The following is a 23,248-nucleotide window of genomic DNA, read 5'->3' as shown; positions in this document are numbered from 1 at the left end:
TCACATGATGAGAATTAAGAGATATCAATGGACGCTTTATTGGGTATTTTACTCTTAGTGGTTTTGTGGTTATAGATTGATAACTGCATTGATCAGAGTTAAGTTTATTTCTCAGTAATTGAGATTGCGTTTTACACATCAGTATTATATGCTTTTCCTTTTATAGGCAGTTTTAGGTAAGACTTCTTTTGGAGTCTGTTTTAAACAATTTAGCTCCTGAATAACCTTGCATCTTTTCTTCTAGTATGTTTCCTTTGAATTTTTTAATTCATTCAATTCATATTTTTTCCTTACACAGACTTCTGAACATATTCTGATCAGTTGGCTAATTTAACGTGTTTTTCTCTTTCTTATTTAATTTAGGGGGACACGCCAATAAACATATAGACTACTCTTTCCAAATGAGTGAGGTAAGTTAAATATATATATGTATTAGCTTCCTTATAAGTCAGAATAAAAAATCAAGATAAGGTTAAGTCTTTGTACTTACCTACTTATAATACCTTCTAGTTTGTCCTCTAATTTATTCATTTTTTAGTAGCTAAAGCAAGTTCCACGTTCAATGCAGATTTAATATTGGATCTTTTCTAAATGTTATAAGGGAACAAATAGATTTTTGATTTGTTTTGAGACTCCCTGTGAAATAAACTCAGATATGCTGATCATTGATATGCAAGATACTAGTATTTGGTTAAAATTTTGCTATAATGTAATGTTAGTGTAGTCAGTGATAGCTTATTATTTTACAGTTATTAGTATGATTGGTGCTTATCTATGACTATGCTGGGATTCAACCTGAACTGCATAAACACATTAAATAGAACAATAAATAAATTAAATACAACTTGTAAAAATACGGAATTCTTTTAACCAAAGACCTTCTTTTTTTTTTTTTTTTTTTTTTTTTTTTGAGACGGAGTCTCGCTCTGTCGCCCAGGCTGGAGTGCAGTGGCGCGATCTCGGCTCACTGCAAGCTCCGCCTCCCGGGTTCACGCCATTCTCCTGCCTCAGCCTCCCGAGTAGCTGGGACTACAGGCGTCCACAACCGCGCCCGGCTAATTTTTTGTATTTTTAGTAGAGACGGGGTTTCACCGTGGTCTCGATCTCCTGACCTTGTGATCGATCTCCTGACCTTGTGATCCGCCCGCCTCGGCCTCCCAAAGCGCTGGGATTACAGGCGTGAGCCACCGCGCCCGGCCCAAAGACCTTCTTATATAAATTTTAAGAAAGATACAGACAATTTATATTGCTTCTATATTGAATATAAGCATGTTAAAGGCATTTCAATGAAATGATTTTTCTGATGGCTCTAGGTGATACAGAATCCCATGTGTAGCTCTTACAGAGGTAGACGTCCTTGAATGGTTTCAGGATGTCCAGCCAGATATAAACAGGATTTTAAAAAAATTCCAGGAATGACTGAAATTTCTGCTTGGAAAACACATCCTTCTAGAATAGGTTGGTTATTTGATAGTTGGCTGGATAAGCTCATTAACATTCCTAGAAGTTACAGGGTTCCTTTAAAAGTTCAGTGACCCACTAGTCAGAATGGCTATTGTTAAAAAATCAAGAAATAACAGATGGTGGTGAGGCTATGGAGAAGAAAGAATGCTTATACACTGTTGGTGGGAGTGTACATTAGTTCAGGCATTGTGGAAGATAGTGTGGCAATTCCTCAAAGATGTAAAAATAGAAATACCATTCGACCCAGCAATCCCATTACTGGGCATATGTCCAAAGGAATAGAAATTATTCTTTTATAAAGACACATGCATGTATATGTTCATTGCAGCACTATTCACTGTAGCAAAGACATGGAATCAACCTAAATGCCCATCAGTGATAGATTGGATAAAGAAAATGTGATACATATATATATCATAAAATACTATGGAGCCATAAAAAATGACAAGATCATGTCCTTGGCAGAAATATGGATGAAGTTGAAGGCCCATTATGGTTAGCAAACTAATACAGGAACAGAAAACCAAATACCCCATGTTCTCACTTTTAAGTTGAAGATAAATTATCAGAACGCACAGATATATAGAGGGAAACATCACACACTGGGGCCTTTTGGAGGATGGAGGGTGGAAGGAGGGAGAGGATCAGGAAAAACAACTAGTGGATATTAGGCTTAATACCTGGATGATGAAATAATCTGTACAACAGGCCCACATTACATAAGTTTATGTATGTAACAAACCTGCACTTGTATCTCTGAACTTAACAAAGAAAAGTTCAATGACCTAAATGCTGAGAGAAAAAGAATATGAGAACCAGAGGGAACTACGAAGATTATATAGGACAGTGATTTTATAGTGTAGTTTGCAGACCAATATACAAATAAGAATGAGAGTTATATGAAGAATTTCTTAAAACTGTAGACTCTTGGGCCCAAGCTGAGACTGCTAAATCGGTATCTTTGGGAATAAACTGAGGGGTTGTGACTACAAAAAAGCATTCCAGGTGATTCCTCTTGCCACTAAAGATTGAAAACCACTGTCATAAAGCAGTGTCTCCACAACTGAAGTGACATAATATGGCACAGAGTACATATTTACTGAGTAAGTGAGTGAGTCAAGAAAATTATTTGGAAATAAAGAATATGAAACGTTAAAATTTTCATGTCTTTGGAGTGGACTGAAGAAAGATTCATTTCATAAGATTGATCCAGTTTAAGTGATAACAAATATGTTGTCATTTTCAGTTTGCTCATATTAGCATAATAATAATGTGCTCCTCACAGATCTGTATAAGTATTGTTCAAGTTAACTTTAATTACAGTTCATGTTTTTTGCTTCTGTGCACCTTTCACATTTATATATGTTCCAGGAATAAGCTTCTAAAACACAAAAAGAATTTCATCGGGACATTTGTATGCTAATTTGTATCCATTTGTACATTTCAAGAACAATGGTTAGTGCATTCTTGGTTTCAAGCTCAGGTTTTCACTTGAAACAATTTTGCTCAAATTTTTAAGGCTTTATGTTTAACTTGCCAAATTTAGAAACATATTTAATTAAATTTAAATTATAATACTGCAAAAATATAACTTCTAGATTTGTTTTGTTTGCTTATTTGCTTTTAATTTTGCTTTTATAGGAAAGCAAGTAATAGCAATGGATTCAATCTTAGGAGAATAGCAGTGTCATACCAAATTCCTATTAGACTCAACTTATAGTTAGGTTTAGCATGTTTTTTTTTTTTTTTTCAATATAAAGTATTTTGGAGTAAAACCAACATCTCTCTGAAACAAAGACAAAAATTGGCTGTTAATGTTTAGAATTATCAAATGGATATAGTATTGAATTAATCATTTCAAAAGTGAATACAGCTCTTCCTTCCAGAAAGATGGAGTAGAAAAAGTTTTCCCTATTCATTTTGCTACCTATGGTTAAAACTCTTGGAAACTCTGTATAAAACAAACATAAGGCGGCTTTGAAAGTCAAAAATAAGAAGGCAGAGCAGCTAGCAACCTCAAGACTCAAAAAGTTTGCTCTTTGCTTGACATATTGCAGAACAGGTGAGGGAGAAGCCAGCAGTCCAGAAATGCTAAGTGACACAAACAAATAAAACCTCAAAAAATGTCTACTATCTCTAGCCAATGGAACAGGAAAAGAGTCAAGTAGAAATAGAGTAAACTTTTAGTCAATAACTGCTCTATTACAGCCAAACACCACAGAAAAATACTGTGGCACTATACCAACATTTATACTATAGCTCAAGTGGGGAGACTAGACTGTCCCCCCCACCTGTTGGCAACAAAGTGCCATAACTCCCTGTTTTGTGTCAGAAGAGGCTGACTGGGGAGCCAGGACTTTCATTTCCCCTGGGGGATAACACATCCCTTCCCCCTACACCCCTGCATGGTGTTAATGGAGTCCATGGGGGAAGCCTGAACTTCTACTATCACAAGTGGTACTAAGATGCCACAACCCTTCTCTGATGGGGTGGTGACAGAGGTGGCCTGATGGAGACTCAGGAATTTCACCACCACCTGGAGGTAAAGAAGTCGCTTCCACCCCACACTCTACCATGGTGTGGAGATGATAGAGGTCACTTGGGAGCAGTAATGAGGTACTCTTGCCTTTCTCAGCAAGATTGGGATCATTGAAGGTCTAGTGATAAGTTTGAACTTCCACCCCCACCCAGCAACAATGAGAATCCTTTCATCAGTACTCATTTCATCAATACTCCTCAATACTCATTTCATCAATACTCAATACTCTACACAGAGGCAGAGAGAGGAATCTGGACTTCTACCTCCACTGTGTAGTGAGGCATCACCCTGCTTAACTCTGTAACAGAGTGGTGTCAGAGAAGCCTTGCTAAAACAGAAGATTTAAATAACATCCAGAGTCTCATCATACCTAAAAGTTCACATTTCTGGAGAAAATCACTCATAATACTAAGAACTAGAAAAATCTCTATATGAATAGGAAAAGACAGTAAACAGGGCCAATGATGAGGTGACAGCAAAAAACAGAAGTTACAAAGAAGAACAAGATGGACATTTTTAGAATTGAAAAATAGAATAACTTAAAAAAAAATCTCAGCTAAATGGAGCTGCTAGAGGTAGAATCATTGAATTTGAAGATAAAAAGGTAGAAATTACCCAATCCAAATTGCATAGAGAAATAGATTGAGAAAATAAAATGAACAGAGTCTCAGGGACCTGTGGGACTGTAACAAAAGATCCCACATTTGTCTCATTGGAGTGCTAAGAGAGGAGGAAGAGAGGGAGCTAAAAAAACCAAAAAACAATAACAAATAAACAAACAAAAAAAAAACCAGGATAACATTTATTTGTCAAAAGATATAAACTTACAGATTCAAAAAGCTGAAGGAACCGTAATCAGGATAAACTCAAAGAAATTCAGAAATTCACATGAATCAAACTAAAACTAGTTTTGAATACTAGAAAATGAACCAATCTTGAAGGTAGTGAGAGAGGCACATCACTTTAACTATAGGGGAAACATAATTAAAATGATAGCAGATTTTTTGTCATAAACTAGACTGGCTAAAGAAGTTGTACGAAATTTTTCCAATGCCCCCCAAAAATATCAATCCAGAATTCTATAGCTGTATTAGTCTGTTTTAATACTGCTAAAAGATGCTACCTAACACTGGGTAATTTATCAAGGAAAGGGGTTTAATTAACTCATGGTTCCTTAGGAAACACATAATCATGGCAGAAAGCAAAGGGGAAGGAGGCACCTTCTTCACCAGGCAGCAGGAGAGAGAGACAGTGTGCACAGGAAACTGGCACTGCCTGCATGATCTAATCACCTCCCACCAGATTCCTCCCTCAACACATGGGATTATAAAAATTTGAGATGAGATTTGGGTGGGGACACAGAGCCAAATCATATCATTCTGCCCGTGGTCCCTCTCAGATCTCATGTTCTTTTCAAATTTCAAAACCCATTGTGACTTCCCAGTAGTTCCCTAAAATCTTAACTCATTCCAACATTAACCCAAAGTCCAAGTCCAAACTCTCATCTGAGGCTAGGCAGGTCCCTTCTGCCTGTGAGCCTGTAAAAGCAAAAGCAAGTTAGTTACTTCCAAGATACAATGAGGGTACAGGCATTGGGTAAATGTTCCCATTCAAAATGGGAGAAATTGGCCAAAACAAAGGGGCCATAGGCCTTTTTCAAGTTCAAAACCAGGTAGGGCAGTCATTAAATCTTAAAGCTCCAAAATCTCCTTTGACTCGTTGTCTCATATCCAGGGGATACTGTTGCAAGGGGTGGGTTCCCACAGACCTGTGCAGCTCCGCTCCTATGGCTGTGCAGGGACAACCCCTGTGGCTCTTTTCATAGGCTGGCCTTGAGTGTCTGTGGCATTTCCAGACACGTGATGCAAGCTGTGGGTAGATTTACCTGTCTGGAATCTGGAGGGTGGTGGTCCTCTTCACACAGCACCATTAGACAGTGTCCCATTGTGGATACTGTGTGAGGGCTCCAATCCCACATTTCCCCTCTGCATTGTCCTAGTAGAGGTTCTCCATGAGGACTGTGCTCCTGCAGCAGGCTTCTGCTGGGGCATCCAGGTGTTTTTATAAATCCTCTGAAATTTAGGCAGAGGCTCCCAGAGCTTAACTCTTGTCTTCTGCACACCTGCAGGGCCAGCACCACATGAAAGCTGCCAGGCCTTGGGGCTTGCACCCCCTGATGCAATGGCCTGAGTTGTATGTTCACCCTTTTTAGCCATGGCTGGAGCTGGAGTGGCTGGGATGTAGGGCACCCAGTTTTCTAAACTGTTTTATAGTCAAATTAAAAAATTTAACTGTCTGTTGTGGTTCTCTATATATGCAGATAAATATTTAATACAAGTGTATTATAAACAAAGAAGTTTTGGGGTTGTAAAGGTAATTAAGGATTTTCTATTTCAGTTGACTAGTAAAGTATGTACACATCTAGACTGTGATAAATTTATATATATATTATGTAATATCAAGAGCAACCATTTAAAAAACTATACAATGAAATGTACTCAAATAAAATTATAAAAAATGTTCCAGTAACCCACATAAATTCCTGAAAAATAAAACAGAAACATAGACATAGGGAATAAACCAAAAACAAAAAAGATAAAATGGCACAATTAATTCCTAATACATCAGGAATGTCATGAAATGTAAATGGTCTAAGGATACCAATTAAAAGACAGATTTGCAAAGTGGAGTAAAAACATGATAATAAATGCATCAAAAAAACTACATTATCACAATAAATTTATACAAACATTAATTATAATAAAGGAGTGCTACATTAATATATGTAAAGAATACTTTAGAGAAAATAAAATTACCAGGACATAGTGGGACGTTAATTATGATAAAAGGGTCTATCCAATAAGAACCTATACCAGTACTAAAGGAGCATGCACAAAATAACAGCATCATAATATGTTAATCAAAAACTAATAAAAAAGAAAGAAGTATTACACAAAATCTGTAATTATAACTAATTATAACTGGATACCTCAGTATCCCTATAGATGGAACAACTAAATAGAAAACCAGCAAGGACATGGATAAACTCAACATCATCAACCAATAGGATATCACTTATATTTATAGACTACTCCACCTAACAACAGTAGAATATTTCAAGTGATGAAAGAATATATACTGTATTAATTTGTTTTCACACTGCTACAAAGAACTACCTGAGACTGGTTAATTTATGAATAAAAGAAGTTTAATTGACTCACAGTTCCACAGGCCTAACAGGGAGCATGATTGGAAGGCCTCAGGAAACACGATTATGGCAGATGGCGAAGGGGAAGCAACCATGTCTTTACCATGACAGAGAAGGAGAGAGAGAGAGAGCAAGGGAGGAAGTGCCACACTTTTAAACCATCAGATCTCATGAGGACTCACTCACTATCATGAGAAAAGCATGGGGGACACCATCCCCATGATCCAATTACCTCCTACCAGGTCCCTCTCCTGACACATGGGTATTACAATTCTAGATGAGATTAGGGTTGGGACACAGAATCAAACCATATTATATACCAAGATAGACTATATCCTGGGCCATAAAACAAACCTCAACAAATTTGAAAGAATTGAAATCATACAGAGTATGTTTTCTGATCACAATAGAATAAAGTTAGAAATGTAACAGGAGCATGTACAACTTCTAAATAATCTAGAGGGTCAAAGAAGTTCTCAAGGAGAGGGGTGGGGGACAAATAAAATTGAACTAAATAAAAGGGAAATTGGAACATATCATCATTTGAAAGATGTAGCCAAAGCAGTAATGAGAAGGAAATTTGTAGCAATAAATGTTTATATTAGTAAGGAGGAGAAGTCTCAAATATGTAATAAGCTTCCAACTTAAGAAAATAGAGGCTGGGAGCGGTGGCTTACACCTGTAATCCCTGCACTTCGGGAGGCCAAGGCGGGTGGATCACCTGAGGTCAGGAGTTCAAGACCAGCCTGTCCAACATGTTAAAACCCTGTCTCTACTAAAAATATAACAAATTAACCAGGCATGGTGGCAGATGCCTGTAATCAAAGCTACTCCAGAGGCTGAGGCAGGAGAATCACTTGAAACCAGGAGGCAGTGGTTGCAGTGAGCTGAGATCACGCCATTGCACTCCAGCCTGTGCAACAAGAGTGAAACTCTGTCTCTAAATAAATAAATAAATAAATAAATAGGAAAGTAGAGCAAAACAAGCCCAAAGCAAGTAGAATAAGGAAATAATAATAAAAGCAATTGAAAACCAGAAAGTATTAGAGACAATAATTGAAACCAAAAGCTGTTTCTTTGGAAAGATACATAAAATTGGCAAACCTCTAGCCAGACTGGCAGAAAAGGGGTTGGGCTGGGACATACATAACCAATATCAGGAATAAAACAGGACATATCAATATGGACTCTGTAGATACCAAAAAGATAATAAAGGAATACTACTAACAACTCTACACACATAAATTTGACAACTAAGATGAAATGGACCAATTACTCAAGAAGCACAAACTACTATAATCCACTCAACATTAAAACAATAATTTGAATAGCCCTGTAGCTACTAAGTAAACTGAATGTGTAATTTTTAAATTCTCCTAAAAGGCATCTCCAGGCTTAAATGGTCTCATTGGAGAATTCTACTAAATGTTTAAAGAAGAATTAACATTAATTTTATACAATATCTTCCAGAAAATAGAAGAAAAATAGATGCTTCTCAATTCATGTCAGAGCCCTACTTTACTTTGGTACCAAAAGAGACAGACAGTTAAAAACAAAACAAAACAAAACAAAAAAACAAAACTACAAATTTTATCTCTCATGTATGTAGAAACAAAAATCCTTAGTAAAATATTAGCAAATAAAATTCAGTAATATAAAAATAATTATGCAACATGGCCAGGTGGGGTTTACTGTATCGATGTAAGGCTCCATTCATTTGTGTGTGTGTGTGGGAAGGGACAGAGTTTTGCTCTGTCACCCAGGCTGGAGTGGAGTGGTGCGATCTTGGCTCACTGCAACCTCCACCTCCCAGGTTTAAGCGATTCTCCTTCCTCTCCCAAGAAGCTGGAACTACAGGTTCCACCACACCTGGCTAATATTTATAATTTTAGTAGAGATGGGGTTTCACCACATTAGTCAGGCTGGTCTCGAACTCCTGACCTCAAGTGATCCACCTACCTTGGCCTCCCTAAGTGCTGAGATTACAGGCGTGAGCTACTGCGCCTGGTCTCCATTCATTTTTTTGAAAAACAATTGACATAATTCACCAAATGCTAAAGAATAAAAATCATGTGATTTTATTAGAAAATTATATTGTCAAAATTTAACTTCCGTTTATTAAAAACAAACACAAACTCTCAGAAAATCAATAATAGAGAGGAACTACTTTAACCTGATAAGGGGCATCCACACAACACTTACACTAATAGTATACTTAATAGTAAAAGACTGAATACTTTCTTCCTAAGATCAGGAACAAGGCAAAATGTCCTCACTTACCCTTCTCATTAAATATAGTACTGACAGTTACTGCAATAAGACAAGAAAATAAAAGGAAAGGTATGCGGATCAGAAAGGGACAAATAAAACTCTCCCCATTTCCAGGTGACATGACAAAATACATAGAAAATCCCAAGAAATCTACAAAATTAAAGACAAAAACAAAATTTCCTACAACTGAGTTTAAGAAGGTTGTAATAAATGAGAAAATTATATAGAAATTAGTTATATTTCTATATACTAGTAATAAGAATGTGGAAACTCAAATTGGTATATAAGTTAAAATGTCTGTATGACATTTCATAGACATAGGCAAGATTATTCAGAAAATTTTATGGAAATATAAAGGAAGTAGAAGAGAAAATGATTGTGAAAAAAAGAAGAAAGTGGGAGAAAACCCTCTATCTCATTTTAAGACTTGTTTTTTAGCTGCAGTCTAATGAAGACTGTGTGATATTTGGAGAAGGATAGGCATGTAGATTAATGAAATAGAATAGAGATCCCAGAAATAGTCCCACACAAGTACAGCCAAATGATTTTGGACAAATATGCAAAAGCAATTCAATGGAACAAACAGGCTGGAACATTTGTATATTCGTAGGCAAACTTATGAACTTAACCTAATTTTATAACTTATACAAAAATTAATTCAACATTGATCATAGACTAAATGTAAAACATAAAACTATACAATTTTATGAAGAAAAAATGGATCAAACTGTTTGGAGATTAGGTCTTGGTGAAGAGTTTGTAGTCATTTCATATCTGCAAACAAAAACAGTAACGAAAAGCATTGATAAATTGGAGTTTATCAAATGTAAGAATTCTTGTTCTGTGAAAGATCCTATTATGATGATGAGCAGACAGGCTACAGACTGGGATAAATATTTGCATATCCTATATCAGACAAAGGACTTATATCTGTGATTTTTAAAGAACCCATACAATTTAAATATTTTACACAAAAAATCTGCCCAATTAGAAAGTGGGCAAAAAACATGTTGAGATCTTTCACTAAACAGGAAATATGATGGCAAATAAACATATGAAAAGAACTTCAATATCACTAGCCACTAAGAAATGCAAAATAAGATCTAAGTAGATATCAGTATATGCCTATTAGAAGAGCTAAAATATAAAATAGTGACAATACAACTTACTGGTAAGGGTGCAAAGAAACTAGATCTCTCATACATTGCTGGTGAAATATAAAGTGATACAGTCATTCTGGAAAACTGTTGGGCAGTTTCTTAAAAACCTAAATTGTAATTTTCATGTCAGTTAGGTAATCATATTCTTGGGGATTTATCTGGCAGAAATGTAAAAATATATTCACCCGCAAAACCTAAACACAGATATTCATAGCAGCTTTATTTGTAGTAGCCAAAACTGGAAATAACCTAAATGTCCTATAGCAGGTGAATAGTTAAAGTGTGGCACAATCGTATCATGTAAAACTACCCATCAGTAAAAAGGAATGAACTATTAATAAACACAACTTGGATAGATCTCCAGGACATTATGCTAAGTGGAAAAAAAATCTTAAAGGAACACATATGTTATGATTCCATTTTTATGACACTCCTGAAATGACAGTATACAGATGGAGAACAAATTAGTGATTTCTAGGGACTTGGATGTTGAGGGGAAGGAAAATGGACATAAATTTAAAAAGGTGGTATGAGGGAGATCTTTGTGGATGAAATAGCTCTATACCTTGACAGGGCTGAGTCTTACCCAAACTTACCAATGTGACAAAATTACTTTCAACTATACAGACACATTACTCGTGTCAACTTCCTGATTATTATATTTTACTATGGTTATGTAAGATGAAAATAACCATTGGAGGAGACTGGGTAGGGGTTACATGGGATCTCTGTGTATTATTTTGGCAAATTCCTGTGAAGCTATAGTTATTGCAAAATAAAAAGTTAAAAAAAGTGAATACAACTTATTTCGCTTTCCTCAATGCTAAATTATATTTTTTCTGACACTCAAATGCAATAAAAACAGGCTCTACACATTGCAGTCATTTGTTTTTCACCCCATCTATGGACAGGAGGCAGGCAATTTTCAAAAAAATAAGTATTATAGCATATTCATTCAACTATTGGATTGAGGCAGAATTGACTAGAAATCAATGGATTTTGTCCAGCAACAAATTTATAGATATTATGAATGTTTAGGCTTTTACAAGACAGAAGAATATGTAGGAATTCTAGGTTCATTATTTCAAAATTATTTTATACTTTGAAAGGGTCTTCTGTACTTTCATGATTGCTTAAATATTTAAAGAGCTATTCTAGTTTTACCTCTGATTTACAATTAGTATGAGTCCATCATTGGACATTGTTACAGTCTTTTTGGAAATCAGAAAATGCATGTGAATTAAACATGTATCACATTATTAACATACTTATTATATGATTACTCAATAGTAACAAACATTAATTTTAAAAAGCCAAAATTTATTGAGAACTTCCCTTGTATTATTTAATCTCACTGTATGGAAGTTATGGTTTGGAGAGGTTAACTTGCTCAAGTTTACAAATGTAATCAGTTTTACATACATATTTAATGGGTTTTATATAATTGAAGAAAAAAGTTATGAGGCAAACTGAAACTATATAAATTGTTTTATTGTTATATCTCCTATGTTTTGAAGCTGGGATTCTGAACACAGGTAATCTGATTCTAAAGCTCCTTATTCACTGTTTAATATTTCTTTAAGAATGCTGTTTTAAGAATTGTGTCTGAAAGTACATCAAGGATTCTCGTTTTGCTTAAGACTAAGCTTGGTAAGAAATGAGACAATGACATACTCAGCAAAATAGTTATTTTATTTTACATTCTGCAAAGTGAAGTTATAACGATGTCTTTTGATTGGAAATCAGAGCAAAGATTTTTCCTAAAGGGAGAGCTTGTAAAGTGACTAGCCTGGTTGCTTTTGAATATATGGTTTTCTTCTATCCTTCTGTAAGCAAAACAACTAACATTTCTCTAGGATAATTGGAAAAACTTATCAGGAGTCAATATAAATGAAGCTATAATAAATTTATTTATTGTCTTAGTAGAAATATAGCTGCACAGTGTATTTTTAGAGGCCACTATTTCAGAATTAAGTGATCAAGATGCTTGTTAACTTCATTTGCTATCTGTTGTATTTAAACAAGCTAGTGGAATTCATTCAAGGTCCACAAGTAGATATAATCACATATAAGTGGATTCTAATTATAACTGTATTTTAGGCCTGTATTTACTCACAGATTCTCAGTCTTCCCACTCCCTCCCCCCCCACCGTTTCAGTATTACTTTAGTACAATAGATTGCATTATCTTGTAATTTACATTAAATATAGTAGTATGAAAATTGTATGTTTTCAAAATTATCTTTCATTCTCTTTTAAAGAACACAGAGAAATTACTGCCTTTTGCCACATTCTGTTACTTTACTTTTGTAGCACTGGGTATATTTCCAAGGTTCTCTTTGAGTATGTTTTAAATATGTCTGTTGCACATTTTATCTGCTATTTTGAAAACTGATTTGCCCAGCATTATTTGGGTGTAATGAGATACTGATTGTGATTTTTCCAAGAATAAGGTAAGTGAATTCCAATCTGGACATGAATTTCCAATCATTTCTGTTAGTTGCTGTCTCTCCATATCTACCTGTCACTAGAGACTGCTGAGAAGTGATTGGGTGTTATCTCAGGTCTGTGTCCTGTGGTGTGTGGACCATCATGTAACCTGAGGAATTGGGAATCTACCCAATACACAGAGGGAGGCATCCCTATTGTGTTAATTATAAGTGGTTTATGTGTATTTTTATACATGTATGGCTTTTTTTGGAGGAGTTATAAATTCAAATTCTTAAGAATCCTGATGGTGTATTTTCCAAGGTATTCCCTTTAATGATTTCAAATAATTGTTGAAGGGCGTAAAATAGCCAATTAATTCTGCCCTTCCTGTTGGTCCTGTTCAGGATGCAGCATCATAAAAAGATTAGACCTCCTTGTTATTTCTCAGTAATGTAGTAGTTCTTAACCATTTCTTGTATCTGATTTTTTTTTATGATTTGAGAAAGCTACCTCCCAAATACTGCTTCTCTCTGAAGCTCACTGTCTGTCCTCACTGCACAGACAAACACACCCTGCCCCACAGACACATTTACAGATACATAGGACACATACATGGACACACATGCCTATGTATACATATATATATATATATGCCTACAGTTTTGCATATGATTTAACATGGTTCCAGATTAAGTGTTTCTGCATAGAGATTACAGAGTTTTTGTTACTGAAATGTAAAAGTTCCCTTTGCTCCACCTGCACTATTAATAATAACATTATATCTTCCCTGGTACTGTTAGCAGAGCCTGAGCAGCAGAGAGACCAGCTTTCTCATCAATGAAGAAACAATGGTAAGCAACAACCAGTACTATCCTTTCTTGCATGGACACAGATGGGGCATTTTTTGTAGTCTGCAATGGTGATGCTCTTTTCCAGTTCAGTTATTTGACATGCTCTCATACATGGTATTTGATAATGTATTACTTTAGGAAAAAAAAATCAGTTTCTTTGAGGGGGAAAACACATCAGACATATCAATAAGAATGACACACTAAGTATAACACTTTGCTTGGATTTTATTTTTTCTATGAGAAAATGAAGAGTCTAAGAGGTGTAATGGCTTGACCAGTGTTATCAATATGTTTAAGAGGCTGATGCTTGACTAGCACTCAAGTTTCTGAGGCTTAGTTCAGTATTCTTTCTCCATTGCATCACTCTTCTTGTCTCTAAGTACATGCCTGCAGATAATCATGAAAAATTACAATTCATTTAAAAATCAAACTTAAATGTCAATTTAAAGGCTGGTAAAGGGACCCGAACATTTTCATTAGTTGCCTAGTAAGTAAAAAATTCCATTTGGGAAGATAGGGAAATAGAGTTATATTCTTATACTGATAATTTTAGCAAGGATGATAGTTTGCTTTTCACTAGGGTACTAATCTTTAGTGTTCTGGAATGAGGATTGTGATATTGATCAAATTAAAACAATTGAAATGTTGTTGGTTTGTTTTCTTTTTTAATTTATTTTTACTTTTTTTTTTTAACTACATAAAGCATTTTTACATGATTCCAAAGTTGAAATCTACAGATCAGATAACATTTAGATGAGCCTAAAGCTTATACAATTTTGGTATCACTCTTTAAGAAACATATGGAAAAATATTTTACTTTAAAACATTGACAAAAATATTTTATCATGAGAACACATTGTTAGAGTCCTTCCTAAACCTTGGAAGGGGCAGATGCAAGTAAGATGCCCTGAAGATCATACTTTACTAGCTTGAAGGTAAATCTATCTTAGGTTAAAAATATAAAACAAAGTGTTTTCAGAGAAATCTTTCTTCTTTGTCCTCTCAGTCTTTTTATATAATAGTTACCATTTTTGTTTGGTTTATTTTTCCAATGCTATTACAAATGTTGCTAAAATGAATACTCTTGGGAATTAGTCTTATAATATTTTGGTCATTTTATTTTTCTACATGGAATTCATTTATCAGAGAATAAAGGTATATGTAATTTGTAATTTTCAAGTATGTTGCCAAATTCCCCTGCCTTTTGTGTTTGTAAAAACCTATGAGAGTGCCTGTTTCCCACAACCCTATCAGCAGTGTGTTGTTACACTTCTAGATTCTTGCCTGTCTCATGGTAGTGAGATAGATAATGGCTATTGGGAGCTATTTCACTTAGCACAGTTCTTAGTATCATTTAAAATTGCATTTCTCACAACATATGTGAGATATTCATCTTTTTCTGCATTGAGTGGTCATTTAAATTTATTTTGCTAGATCACTCTGTTCATATATCTTGTCCATTTGCTGTCAGAGTTTTCTTTTTACTCTTGATTTTTTTGGAGCTCTTTACATATTTATTGTTATCTCCTTGCCTGTGACAGAAGTTGCAGATACTTTCCCCAAATATGTTAAATACATATAATTTAATTTTTAAATTCTAAATGACTTTAAAATGATGTATGGTATTTGATTCACTAATGTTGACATTGTCTTTGATTAAATAGTAATTTGTTTAACAGTAGGCTTCTTTTTAAAAATATACTTTATTTTAATATCGTTTTATATTTTATTATAAAGAAAATATAAACAGAGTTTCTTATACCCCACACTCATTTTCTCCTATTATTAGAATCTTACATTAGTATGGTACATTTGTAACAATAAACCTATATTGGTGCATTATTATCAAATAAAGTTCATGCTTTATCCAGATTTCCTTAGTTTTCCCCTAAGATCCTTTTCCTATTCCAATATCTCATTGAGGATGCAGCATTGCATTTAGTAGTCATGTCTCCTCAGGCTCCTCTTGGTTGTGACAGTTTCATGTACTTTTGGTTTTTATATCCTTCATAGCTTTGACAAGGAGTACTGGTCAGGTGTTTTGTAGAATGTCCTTCAATTGGGACTTTCCTGATTTTTTTTTTTTTTATGATTAGACTTGGATTATGTGTTTTTGGAGGAAGATAATAGAAGTGTCGTTCTCTTCATGTCATATCAAGGGTATATTCTGTCAACATGACTTAATCACCCTTAATGTTTTAACCTTGATTACCTGGCTTGAAGTAACGTTTAACAGATTTCTTCACTGTAAAGTTACTCTTTTGTTTTTTTCTCCCTTTCCATACTGCATTCTTCGGATGAAAGTCACTATTTGCAGCCTACACAAAAAGATTGGGATTATGCTCTCACTCCTTATAGGTGAATCCATTATTTGGAATTGTTTTTTGTGTGTGGGAGATCTTTCTTCCTTTCTTTTTGTCAGTATGTACTTCTGGATATTTATTTTATGCTTTATGTTATAAACCAGTTATAAACCAAATACTACTTTATTTTCTTGCTCAAATTGTTCTAGCTTTGTCTATTGGAAGTTTTTTTTTTTTTTTTTTTGTGACAACGTCTTGCTCTGTTGCCCAGACTGGAGTCCAGTGGCATGATCATAGCTCACTGTGGCCTTAGACTCCTGGGCTCAAGTAATCCTCTCACCTTGGCCTCCCTGAGATTACAGGAGTATACCACCACACCCAGCTAATTATTATTATTATTATTATTTTGAAAATTGGATCTCACTGTGTTGGTCACGCTGCTCTCAAATTTCTGGGCTCAAGCAGTCTTCCCATCTCAGCTTTCTGAGTGGTTGGAATTACAAGACATAAGGCATATCACTTGGCCAGGAGCTTTTCAGTTGACTCCTGTATTCCCTGGGCATACCCCTATTGTTGTGCTTAGTTTTGTTTTGAGTATTTTCCTACTTTCTGACAAGATGCTCCAAGCTCATCTGGTACATTTCCTGCCTCAGTCCTAGAGTCAACTGTGTGCCCAAGGAATGTTTTTTTTTTTTTCCTTTCTATCATAGAAATATCACAAAAGAAAAATCTGTATAAATCAGGGTCCTGTTAGGCCTACTCAGTGTAGGATAATTTAAGAAGGACTTCATAAAAACTTTTATAAAAATGGAGTGTAAGGGAATCTCTGTATATATAGGTCTAGTAATCTTGAATTTATTAAAATCCATAGAACTGAAGGGAATAGTGTAAGGAGCACTTATTGGAACCCAAAAGGAAAAAGTCATATACCAAAGACATTATCAGGGGGCACAATGACCTTTAGTGAGGGGACACAGCCTTCCTGAATTCAACCTTAGGAAGGAAAACACTATCTATTCTTTCCAATCATTCGTGAGAACCAAGAGGTCAAGGGAGCTCTTTGGCACAGGACAAAAGCAGGGTGGAGAGGAGTGGAGAGCAAATGTGCTGGGATAAACCAACGGAATATCACTGGATATGTTTTTGGGTAAAAAAATAGAGTCTTGCGGTTTCTACTGTGATTATTATGACAAACTCAATATCAATTATTTTATAAATATAGAATAATTAATGTAATTTAAAATTCTATTTGAAATAAAATAGTGAAAAGTGGATGAGTACCTAAATAGTTACACAGATTGTGAGTATAGAAAGGTCAGTAAAGCCACTGAATGAAATATAGCAGGATGGAAACTATTATGCTTAAGATAACCTATCTTAAAGTGACTACTATATGGGACTGGACAGAATAGTTAGGTAAGTATTTAGAGTTTAGTAAGCAAAGAATGGGAATTGAAAAGATACACTAAAGTTTGCTTAAATAATGACAGATATGCAATTAGCAGATTTTGAAGGAGTATGGGCCTTGTTAACCTCAAGGATGATATTCCAAATATTTAATAACTGATATGGCATAGGCACAAACCAATTAGAAGGGGCCTTTGAGTAAAATGACAAGAAGCAATTAGTGTGAATATTAGCACAGTATTTATAATTGATATGTGAATATATTTAGATATTATCACCTTATGATACAGTCATTAATTCAGTCTCCTAGTGATTTCATCCAGTTTCATGGCTTTAAATACAATTGATATGCCATCTCAATTCTCAAATTTAAGTTTCGAGTGTAGTCATTTCTCCTCAACTTCAGTTTTAAATATCCAAATGCTTTCTTATTATATGCATGTGGATGTCTGAAAGATATCTCAAGATTAATATGTCCAAAATGTAATTCTTGATCTTCCCCTACCAAAAAGCCTGTTTGTCTGAAGTCTTTTCCATCGCAGCAACAACACGCAATATATTCTTTTCATTGCTCAAGTCCGAAATTAAAAAAAAAAGGTTTTACCTTCATTGGTTCTACATTAGACACAATAAAATTCACCCTTTTTAAGTGTGTAGTTTGATGAGTTTTAACAAAATTCATGTAGAAGATTTCCTTTTCCTCAAAAAGTTCCCCTTAGCAGTTTTCCTCCTACCCTATTCTAGGCAACTGCTGATTTTTTTTCTTCCTAATATAATATATAAATGGGATTTTACAGTATACACTAGTTTGTATCTGGCTTCTAGCTGCTTTTGCTCATCATAATGCTTCTAAGACTCATCCAAAACTCCAATATTACTAGTAAATTGATTCTTTTTGAATATATCTGTACTAGAGATATCATTGTTTATTTTATTTTATGGCTCAGTAATATTTCATTGTATAGATATACTGAAATTTATTTGTCTACTCACCCATTGATGGATATTTGGATAGTTTTCAGTTTGAAGACCATTATGAATAAGGCTGTTATGAACATTCATGTAAGAAGTGTTTTTAGAGATGTATGTTTTCATTAATCTTGGGTAATTTCCTAGGAGTAGAATTTCTGGGTCATGTGGAAAATATAGGTGTAACTTTATGTAAAACTGTCACACTATTTTTGAAAGTGGTTGTACCATATTTTATTCCTACCAGCAATGTATAAGAGTTCTATTTGCTGTACATCTTCACCAGCATTTGATATTGATATTGATAGCTTTTTAATTTCAGTAATTCTAGTGGATGAGTAGTAATATCTTGTGATTTCAACTCTCATTTCTTTTATAAATAATGATGTTGCCCATCTTTTCATGGGCATATTGGACATTCATAGATCTTCTTTTGTAAACCATTCAAATCTTTTCTGCATTTAAAAAAATTGAGTTGATTATCTTTGTATTGACTTGTAAGAGTTGTTTATGTATTCTGGATGCGAGACCATTGTCAATCTTACTTATTGTGAACATTTTCTTCCAATTTGTTGCTTGCCTTTTCGTTTACATGCAGTGTTCTTAGAAAAGCACATTTAGAAGTATAGAAGTTCAATTTCTCATATTTTATCTTTTATCATCCATGCTTTTTGTGTTCTATTTAAGAAATATTTGCCTACACCAAAGTGGGGGAGATTTTCTAAGATTTTCTTCAGTTTTATAGTTTTAGTTTTTATGTTTAGGTCTATGATCCATGGAAGTCATAATATGGCCCTGCATGGTCCTTTAGTGTGGGACTCTTTCATTTGTCTTAACAATTCTTTAATGAGTTTAGGGAAAGCATCTGAGAAAAATAGTAACCTGTGAATCTCGTGAAAGATGCCAAGAAAATAAAAATGCTGAAGTGAAAAATTTCAGGCTATCAAAATAATATAGTTTAAAATATATTTTATGCAATGACCAATGTTTGTCTTATATCTTTTGTATTTTTAAATAACAGCAATATTAACTCCTCTATCTACATATGGAAGGCATTAGTTTACAGGGCAGAAATTTTCACTCCAATAGTTTCACCAGTTGCTTAGACTTCTTCAGCCTATTCCAGGAAGAGACTAGGTTAAGAAATTGTATTGGATTATTTATCCATTCATTACAGTATAAAATACACTCAATTCTTGCTCATTTATGCTATAGGTTTGGTTTTCTTTCAAATATAGTTGAGTATCCCAGATATTTTTAGGTAATTGACCTTGTGTTTTAAATAATGACCATGTAATTGAAGATTGGAGACAACTCAGCATTTGAATAACTGAATGACTTTTTTTGTAATCTAGTATATTGCATGTTCATGAAATTAAAAAAAAAAACAACCCTGGGTAAACTTTCCATACTACACATCATCTCAGTATAAATGTAGTAATTTTACTTTCTTTTCCTGGTTATATACAGGCATACTTAACAAAATATCTCTTTTACTCTATATTTTTATTATTTTCATGTTTTCCTTTATTATCGTTATTTTTCTCTTCCTTAATTATGTTCTTTGCAGGGACATGAATGAAACTGGAGGCCATTATCCTTAGCAAACTAACAGAAAAACAGAAAACCAAATACTGCATGTTCTCTTACTGATAAGTGGGAGCTAAATGATGAGGACACACGGACACATAGAAGGAAGCAACACACTGGGGTCTTTCGGAGGGTGGAGGATGGGAGGTGGGAGAGAAGCAGGAAAAATCACTACTGGGTACTATGCTTAATACCTGGGTGATGAAATAATCTGTAAAACCAACCCCCGTGACACATATTTCCTTAGGTAACAAATCTACACATCCTGCACATGTACCCCTGAACTTAAAAAAAAGTTGAAATAAATATAATAAAATATAAATCCACAAATATTTGTTATGTTTAGTCTCTGTTTAAAGAATTTAGGAAAATTTACTTTGAAGTCTCCTTATTTTCTTTACATGTTAATTGCTTTCTTCCCATTTTTTTCTTCTCTTTTCCTTGCTAATTTGTATCCTCCAGTTTGAAATGTCATGCACACAAACACACACACATACATTTATAAAATGATCATATTGAGGGTTAATTTGTCTGTGTCTGTTTTTGGAATCTTTACTGTAATTCTGGGCAGGAATTGCTAATTCTTTGTTGGTTGCTTCACAGCCTGCAAAGCGATTCAATTTGTTCCTGAGGCGGCGGCTTATGGTAAAACCAGTGCTGAATGATGCTGCTTATGCTCTGAATGGCTGCAGTGGTAGCCTTAGTTATTTTTCTTCTAATAGAACACTTTGATTTAGGGGAACGTTGTCACTGATTCCTAGTCCCCAGGCAACTGAAGTTTAAGAATAGTGATTCTTAATTTGTTTTGGATTAGATTAAATCTGTAGATCCTCTTCCTAAAATGTATACACACACACACACACACACACACACACAATTCATACAGTTTCAGAGGTTTATGAACTTTCATCAGCAATGCAGGGTTTTATTTTGTTTTGTTTTCAGATAGAGTCTCACTCTGTCGCCCAGGCTGGAGTGCAGTGGTGCAATTACGGCTCACTGCAGCCTCAACCTCCCGGGCTCATGTAATCCTCCCACCTCAGCCTCCTGAGTAACTGGGACCACAGGGGCATGCCACTATGCTCAGCTAATTTTTGTATTTTTAGGAGAGATGAGTGGTTTCACCATGTTGTCCAGGCTGGTCTCGAACTCCTGAGCTCAAACAATCATCTTGCCTCAGCCTCTCAAAGTGCTGGGATTACAGGCATGAACCATCACACCCAGCCGGTAATTCAGGTTTTTGAACCACAGGATAACTACATCCTTTACAGAGAAGCCACTCAGATGTTTACATAATTACAAATAGGTATTTCTAAGGACAAGCCAAGTATAAACACAAATGCCCACACATACTACAAAATGTATTTATGTCATGTTTTGAGCAAAACAAAATCATGATGTGTTTTAGTAACATTCAGTTATATGTGACAGAATTATCAGATTTTTCTGCCTCAGCCTTAACTGATTTTTATTGGTAGTCCTGAGACATGTCCCTCATGGTGACTTACAAGGCTCCCAGTGATTTTTTTTCCCGTATTTAAAACAGATTTATAGTGTATCGTCAGGGTGTGATATAATGATAGAAATTCGGGTTTTCCTAGCTAGCCTTTGGCCTTCAGGACGACAGTATGTTTACCTATTTTTGACTGAGCACTCAGGAAAATCATTGGAGTTACTATTCTCTTAGCTACTTTGTCTATTTTCTAGTCAAATACTCTGAATATAAGTTTTGTTAATTCCTGTGTGCACATGTTCTGTCACCAGAACTGCTCTTTGTGTACCCAGATTTAGCTTGTGTAAACAATATAAGTACCTGTTAATATATTAGTTTTTGAAAACAAAACAAAACAAAAACAACAAAAAACCCCTATCATACAAAATGTGACTGTCACAGACTTAGAGCAAGAGTACTATTTTTTCTTCTAAGTTTTGAGCTTTGATTTTATTTAGTCTAAGTAGTATATTATTTCTGCCTCAGTTGCCTTCCAAGAATTTTGGTGGATTTCATAAGATGCTAACGCTGTGATGATTTACAAGAGTGCCAATGATTTGTTTTGTTTTGTTTTTTCTTTCTTTTCAATTTTTAGTGATTTATAAGCAAAGTGTAGTGTGATAGCAGTTTGATTTTTCTCAGATTCTTTTACTTTCTTTTAGGAAATAGAAGATGGTTATGCATTCTTTGGCTGAGGTGAAGAGAACTCAGACATAACATTTGAGTCACTATATCTTGGCACTTAATCTCTAGATTCCTTAGATGTTTTTTTTTTAAATTTATTTGTTCCATTTTCCACTCATTTCTTCCTGTGCATTGGGAGCTAGTTTTTTTCTGAGACACATCAGCTTTTCATTAGCTATGTAAATGCTCTTACTTTGTTCATAGACCACAGATCAAACATGAGACTTATGGCTTATTCGCATATAACTGATCCTCATCCATTCCTTTTTCTGGGAGGCCTGTCTCACCTGACTTGGGTAAAATAATCCCATAGGGTACACAATAAAAGAAACTCATAAATTAATAGAAACACTGGTTGTCAAAATTAAAACCATATAGTTACTCATTCGCAGGTGAGCTAAAGCAATTGGAAGATTATCTCATTGACAGCCACTGTATTATCTATTTGCATAATTCTAAGTATAATAATACATGTAGGCTATTATGAATATTAAATATTAGATATAAACTTTAAAAGAAAACCAAATCAGTCAAACATGAAATCTCTTTCTTCTGAAGCGCTGTCATATTTTTGCTGTTTTTAAAGTGAAGGAACTAATGAACTAACTACACAACATGTGAAAGTTGGACTTATAAGTGTAATTATTATACTGAGATAATTCTTGCAAATTTAAACAAAGAATTGATTTTTGCTCACCTGTGAAATTGAGGTTGAAGGGCGAGTTGCATGAAACTTAACTTGTGATGCCAGCTAATAAGCTACTTGCTTTCTAATATTTAACTGCACCTTGATTTTATTTTAATCCTTACAAAGTTGAATTAGGAAGTGACAATTTTATAAAAACATAGAATAAACATTAATCATACATTTGTTTTCTTAT

The 23,248-nt window shown here is 34.6% G+C and overlaps 1 protein-coding gene across 18 annotated transcripts in view; it reads left to right on the top strand.

The window, feature by feature from the left end:
* Window positions 1-23,248, top strand: part of ANO5 (anoctamin 5) — a 100,015-nt gene that overhangs the window by 11,523 nt on the left and 65,244 nt on the right. For 4 of the 18 annotated variants that reach the window (XM_045371614.3, XM_045371613.3, XM_005578386.5 and 1 more), the window contains exons 2-4: window positions 364-410; window positions 13,872-13,922; window positions 20,795-20,836. In XM_045371614.3, coding sequence (XP_045227549.2) covers window positions 402-410; window positions 13,872-13,922; window positions 20,795-20,836 — 102 coding nt within the window. In that variant the 5' untranslated portion in view covers window positions 364-401. Of the gene's footprint in view, window positions 1-363; window positions 411-13,871; window positions 13,923-16,226; window positions 16,281-20,794; window positions 20,886-23,248 lie in introns of those variants that run through there. The other 14 variants (XM_065528377.2, XM_074012603.1, XM_074012600.1 and 11 more) reach the window with 6 other exon arrangements.

Source organism: Macaca fascicularis, chromosome 14, assembly GCF_037993035.2.
Source record: "Macaca fascicularis isolate 582-1 chromosome 14, T2T-MFA8v1.1".
NCBI lineage: Eukaryota > Metazoa > Chordata > Mammalia > Primates > Cercopithecidae > Macaca > Macaca fascicularis.
The sequence above is the reverse complement of the archived record's forward strand: the minus strand, read 5'-3'. Positions and strand labels throughout refer to the sequence as shown.